The following is a 6,249-nucleotide window of genomic DNA, read 5'->3' as shown; positions in this document are numbered from 1 at the left end:
GTTTTACGGAAAGCCTGTCATTTGTTGATGGTCCCTAAAACACGCTGGCGGCTCCAGTGCGAAAATCTGTCGAATATCCAACTTAAACCTGATTTCACGTACTTAAACCTGATTTCACGTACTTAAACCTTCTACGTGGTTTGGGCCCATAATATGGCGACGCCTCCACGACCATGGCATTTGGAGGGGGTGTAGGGTGCAGTTTGCAGTGATGGTAAACTCGAATCTTTTTACTGAATCGAGTTTGAATGAGTCACTCACCAAAGTAAATCAGGCTTTCAAGTCTTTTTTGGATGTGTCTCCCCTTGAAAGGAAAACTGTCTTGTAAAGCTGGTATTTGGCATGTGCTGGACTAGTCATTTCAAAATGCACCCATATATAACTTCTTCTGCAACTATCCATTAGTTTTTACTTTTACCATGAAGCTGAGTGGGCCGCAAATGAGGATTTAACACCTCTTGCACATTTAAGTCAAATAGGCTATAAAAATAAAAACATACAACCATCTTCATTTTTAATAATTCAGATTGTTTTCATCCCAAATATGGCAAACATCTATTTTCCAACCTCAGGGAGGGAAATGGTGAAAGTTTGGTGAAGAAAAACGAGCTGCTGCTTTTCCCTCCATTACAACAATTAATACGTTTCTATAAGTGCAGTCGGAGTCTTAGTTAGCTCTGTAGTAGGGATGAAGAATCGTAATTCACGAGTCAGTAAAGTGATTCTCGCGTACTGAACGATTCGTTCATGACTCGCACACACATGCCGTTTGGGATTGGGCCGTGTCCTCCTGCCCGCACTGGCTAAAGCTGAGAAATTCTCTGGTTGTGTGATTTGTCACGTCGAGTCTGCAGAGACACACACGGTAAATCCTTCTGTTAATGTTCTTCAGACGGTAGATCGGTGTCTGTCCCGTTTCCAGCCAGCTAGCAGCTAGCTAGCTTATAAGCTAGCTGCTAGCTCGTTGCTGCTCACTGCAGAAACTTTGCTCAGGAATTTATCTTGTGGGTTGCAGCCCATCTGAAAATGGCCCAGCCGCTTCTGGACACGATGCCCGGAGCCTCTACAGGGACCGTGGTGGTCTCAGATCCCCTGAACTTCTGGGCTGGGGAACGGGTGAAGCCCAGACAGGAGAAGGACGCCGAGCCGGTGTTCGAGCCCGCAACCGGTGAGTAGAACCCTTTCGGGCTGTGAAGGATGGATGGGCTCATTAAGAAGCATGTGAAGTTGATTTTAGGTCGTTTCTGGATTTGGTGAACAAAGTAACTGAGATAGTCGAGTTGTCTTTTGTGCTGCAGTAGTTATTGATTGAACATGTGAACTCTGGCCTACAGGACGGGTTCTGTGTCAGATGGTTCCGTGTGGGCCTGAGGAGGTGGATGCAGCCGTACGCAGCGCCCACGCCGCCTACCTGAAGTGGAGCAAGATGGCAGGTATGGAGAGGGCTCGGGTGATGCTGGAGGCTGCTCGGATCATCAGGGTGAGACGCCTGCAAACACACTGGAAGTTTCTTTCTTTTCATTTAAAAGGCTTATTGATAAGAACAGAGAAAAAATGCAGAGTGTAAACGTGTAAATGTTCATGAGGTAAAATCCTGTCTGTGTGTGAAGAAGATCCGTATGAAACTGTTAGATGACGTAAAACCCGGTGAGAACAAACAGGAGCTTCGTTGTTGGAGCAAATTTCTGGAACATGAGATGAAGTCATGTGAAAATCACATTTCAAACTAAAGTACAGAAGAAGGCCTTAATGGAAGCAGGAAGGAGACACGTGGGTTTCTTCATGTTGGAGGAACAGGAATATGAATTTTGTGTTTCAGGTAGGATTTATTTAGTTGTACATTACATATTCAGTATATCACCACTAAACCAAAAATAGTGGAAGGGGTGGAACTCCAGCGGTTCTTTGTTGGGCCTCCTTCTGTTTTGGACTACAAGGATTTCAAGGAAATTTTGGTTTTAAGTTTTGTTTTTCTTGTTTTGTTATTATTGTTTAGGCATTAAGTTACTCCAGTTCATATGTTGTAGTTACCTATATTAGTAATAATCAATATTAGTAGTAATCTCTTATGTTTTCCTTGAGGCTCTAAATCACCTCCTCAAATAATATCATCAAATCACTTGGATCAGATGAATTCGTTAGAGGATCATTCTCGCTAATAGTTCTCGGAGGAATGGGAAACTTTAGCAGAGCTGCTGTAGTTTTGGAAATGAAAGGATCTCCCTGTCAGGCCTGGAAACATTAAACTGACCGTGTTTTGTCTATTTTTAGTGTGAAATGTTTCCGTGCAGGTAAAGACCGTCTCATCAGTTCATGTTATATGCCTGATGTTTTTCCTTCCAGTCGACCATAAGCAGATTTTCCTCTCTTCACCGTAACTCTGTGGTTCTGTGTGACGGCTCAGCACAAACCTGAAACTGGTCTGTGTGAAGGGCAGAGAAGTTTGGTGGTGTTATTGCGCAACATAAATAGTTGCATAATGACACTAGTTATTCATTACAGGAGAAATCTGCCCTCTCCTTGACCCCGCCGGCCTTCATTTCACCACAATCAGCCTTTTATGTCTGTGTTACACAATAGTAACACGAGATTCCTGCAAAGCGCCATTTTAAAGCTGCTTCCATTTCTTCTTATTTACTCCTGTTAACAACAGGAGAGAAGGGAGAAGATTGCAAAGCTAGAGGTGATCAACAACGGGAAGTCCATCACTGAAGCTCTGGTGGATATAGACATCGCCTGGCAGTGCATCGAGTATTACGCCGGCCTGGCTGGGACGCTGGCAGGTGGGTGCTGAAACATCTGGATGTTTCCAGATGTTCTCATGTTCTAACCATAGACTGTATATAAAAGATGGGCAGAGCCTCTGTGACATCACCCGTAGGTAAGAGCTGAATTGAAGCTCATTGGGCATTTCCCACTGTTGCCATCTTGGTAGCGTCACGCGTGTCGCTAGTCCTGGAAAATCCAAAAATGGGCAAAGAGGTGGAGCTGGGAGGGGGACTGTGAGCCTGCGGGTGGATGATTGACAGCCATCAAACTCCGAGCTGCCTGTAGCTAAGAGCTAACTGAGCTAACGGTAGCTAACCAGCTAACGGAGGCAGGCGGGCTAAAGCTAAGGCATACTGTTAGCCGGCTAAAAACCGCAGCTGTGCTGCGCTCTCCCTTCTTGCCACGGATATTGGATTCCTGTCAATCAAAAGGACACGCCCCCTAATTTTGCCGAATTTTGTGATTAAATAACATCCAAATGGATGAGTTAGAAACAAATTTACCCCCCTCACAGTTGCCATGAAGGTAAACGTAACCTATTAATCCTAAAATGGATTTTTGTACCAGGCTTTAAACATGTTTATTTCTGCTGTGAAGTTGGTCTTTTTAACATGGGAGTCTATGGGGATTTGCTCTGTTTTGGAGCCCCTAGTGGACGAGGGGGGAACTGCAATTTTTAGCACTTTTGCATAGGCTTCACATTTTACCGTCGGAGGCTGCTGCTTGGTTTTAACGCAGCGTTGCTGATGTGAATGCAGGTCAGCACATCCAGCTTCCAGGAGGAGCGTTTGCCTACACCAGGAGGGAGCCCCTGGGGGTGTGCGTGGGGATCGGTGCATGGAACTACCCCTTCCAGATCGCAACCTGGAAGTCTGCCCCTGCTCTGGCATGTGGTCTGTGTGCAGCAGCGTGTAGTCCAGCACACGTTCAGTCCATCACTGGCTCAGCGTCAGGGCTGACATTTTTGCTTTCTATGTCAGGTAACGCCATGGTCTTCAAACCCTCTCCCATGACCCCCGTGACTGCCGTCATCCTGGCAGAGATCTACAAAGAGGCAGGTGTTCCTGATGGACTCTTCTGTGTGGTCCAAGGTGGAGCAGAGACTGGAACCCTGCTGTGCCATCACCCCAAGGTCGCTAAAGTCTCCTTTACAGGCAGCGTGCCGACAGGGAAGAAGGTACAGAGACCAGAACTCACCTCTAAAACCACCGCACCCTGTCCCAGTTCTAAACTTTTCTATGTCAGGAAATGAGGATTCTATGATCCACCTTGGTCTAGTTTATAATAAACCACTTAATACAGTAAAGACCAAGCTAAGGAAAAACCACTAGACTAGTTCTGATTCAGTCGCCCATTCTGAGCTGCACAAGACTGTGGAGAGGAAAGCCTCAGAACCAGGAAGAAAAACCTCCATCAGGACCAGAACCAGGAAGGAAACGCTCCATCAGGACCAGGAAGGAAAACCCCCATCAGGACCAGAACCAGGAAGGAAACGCTCCATCAGGACCAGGAAGGAAAACCTCCATCAGGACCAGGAAGGAAAACCTCCATCAGGACCAGAACCAGGAAGGAAACGCTCCATCAGGACCAGAACCAGGAAGGAAAACCTCCATCAGGACCAGAACCAGGAAGGAAACGCTCCATCAGGACCAGGAAGGAAAACCCCCATCAGGACCAGAACCAGGAAGGAAACGCTCCATCAGGACCAGGAAGGAAAACCCCCGTCAGGACCAGAACCAGGAAGGAAACGCTCCATCAGGACCAGAACCAGGAAGGAAAACCTCCATCAGGACCAGAACCAGGAAGGAAACGCTCCATCAGGACCAGGAAGGAAAACCCCCATCAGGACCAGAACCAGGAAGGAAACGCTCCATCAGGACCAGAACCAGGAAGGAAAACCTCCATCAGGACCAGAACCAGGAAGGAAACGCTCCATCAGGACCAGAACCAGGAAGGAAAACCTCCATCAGGACCAGAACCAGGAAGGAAACGCTCCATCAGGACCAGAACCAGGAAGGAAAACCTCCATCAGGACCAGAACCAGGAAGGAAACGCTCCATCAGGACCAGGAAGGAAAACCCCCATCAGGACCAGAACCAGGAAGGAAACGCTCCATCAGGACCAGGAAGGAAAACCCCCGTCAGGACCAGAACCAGGCGGGAAACGCTCCATCAGGACCAGGAAGGAAAACCTCCATCAGGACCAGAATCAGGAAGGAAATGCTCCATCAGGACCAGAACCAGAAAGGAATACCTCCATCAGAACCAGGACTAGGAAGGAAAACCTTCATCAGAGACAGAAAACCTCCATCAGAGACAGAAAACCTCCACCACGGACAGAAAGCCTCCATCAGGACCAGAACCAGGAGGGAAACGCTCCATCAGGACCAGGAAGGAAAACCTCCATCAGGACCAGAACCAGGAAGGAAACGCTCCATCAGGACCAGGAAGGAAAACCTCCATCAGGACCAGAACCAGGAAGGAAATGCTCCATCAGGACCAGGAAGGAAAAACCCCATCAGGACCAGAACCAGGAAGGAAACGCTCCATCAGGACCAGAACCAGGAAGGAAAACCTCCATCAGGACCAGAACCAGGAAGGAAAACCTCCATCAGGACCAGAACCAGGAAGGAAAACCTTCATCAGGACCAGGAAGGAAAACCTCCATCAAGACCAGAACTAGGAAGGAAAACCTCCATCAAGACCAGAACTAGGAAGGAAAACCTTCATCAGGACCAGGAAGGAAAACCTCCATCAGGACCAGAACCAGGAAGGAAAACCCCCATCAGGACCAGAACCAGGCGGGAAACGCTCCATCAGGACCAGGAAGGAAAACCTCCATCAGGACCAGAACCAGGAAGGAAACGCTCCATCAGGACCAGAACCAGGAAGGAAAACCTCCATCAGGACCAGAACCAGGAAGGAAACGCTCCATCAGGACCAGGAAGGAAAACCCCCATCAGGACCAGAACCAGGAAGGAAACGCTCCATCAGGACCAGGAAGGAAAACCCCCGTCAGGACCAGAACCAGGCGGGAAACGCTCCATCAGGACCAGGAAGGAAAACCTTCATCAGGACCAGAATCAGGAAGGAAACGCTCCATCAGGACCAGAACCAGAAAGGAATACCTCCATCAGAACCGTGACTAGGAAGGAAAACCTTCATCAGAGACAGAAAACCTCCATCAGAGACAGAAAACCTCCACCACGGACAGAAAGCCTCCATCAGGACCAGAACCAGGAGGGAAACGCTCCATCAGGACCAGGAAGGAAAACCTCCATCAGGACCAGAACCAGGAAGGAAAACCTCCATCAGGACCAGAACCAGGAAGGAAACGCTCCATCAGGACCAGAACCAGGAAGGAAATGCTCCATCAGGACCAGGAAGGAAAAACCCCATCAGGACCAGAACCAGGAAGGAAACGCTCCATCAGGACCAGAACCAGGAAGGAAAACCTCCATCAGGACCAGAACCAGGAAGG

The 6,249-nt window shown here is 48.2% G+C and overlaps 1 protein-coding gene across 1 annotated transcript in view; it reads left to right on the top strand.

Annotated features, from left to right (window-relative positions):
* Window positions 1–728: 728 nt before the first annotated feature.
* LOC121652993 (4-trimethylaminobutyraldehyde dehydrogenase) overlaps window positions 729–6,249 on the top strand; it is an 8,871-nt gene continuing 3,350 nt past the window's right edge. The window contains exons 1-6 of the mRNA XM_042006173.1: window positions 729–865; window positions 1,016–1,168; window positions 1,335–1,480; window positions 2,654–2,783; window positions 3,528–3,662; window positions 3,750–3,946. Coding sequence (XP_041862107.1) covers window positions 1,027–1,168; window positions 1,335–1,480; window positions 2,654–2,783; window positions 3,528–3,662; window positions 3,750–3,946 — 750 coding nt within the window. The 5' untranslated portion in view covers window positions 729–865; window positions 1,016–1,026. The remainder of the gene's footprint in view (window positions 866–1,015; window positions 1,169–1,334; window positions 1,481–2,653; window positions 2,784–3,527; window positions 3,663–3,749; window positions 3,947–6,249) is intronic.

Source organism: Melanotaenia boesemani, chromosome 14, assembly GCF_017639745.1.
Source record: "Melanotaenia boesemani isolate fMelBoe1 chromosome 14, fMelBoe1.pri, whole genome shotgun sequence".
NCBI lineage: Eukaryota > Metazoa > Chordata > Actinopteri > Atheriniformes > Melanotaeniidae > Melanotaenia > Melanotaenia boesemani.
Note: the sequence above shows the minus strand (reverse complement) of the source record. Positions and strands in the feature narration are given on the sequence as shown.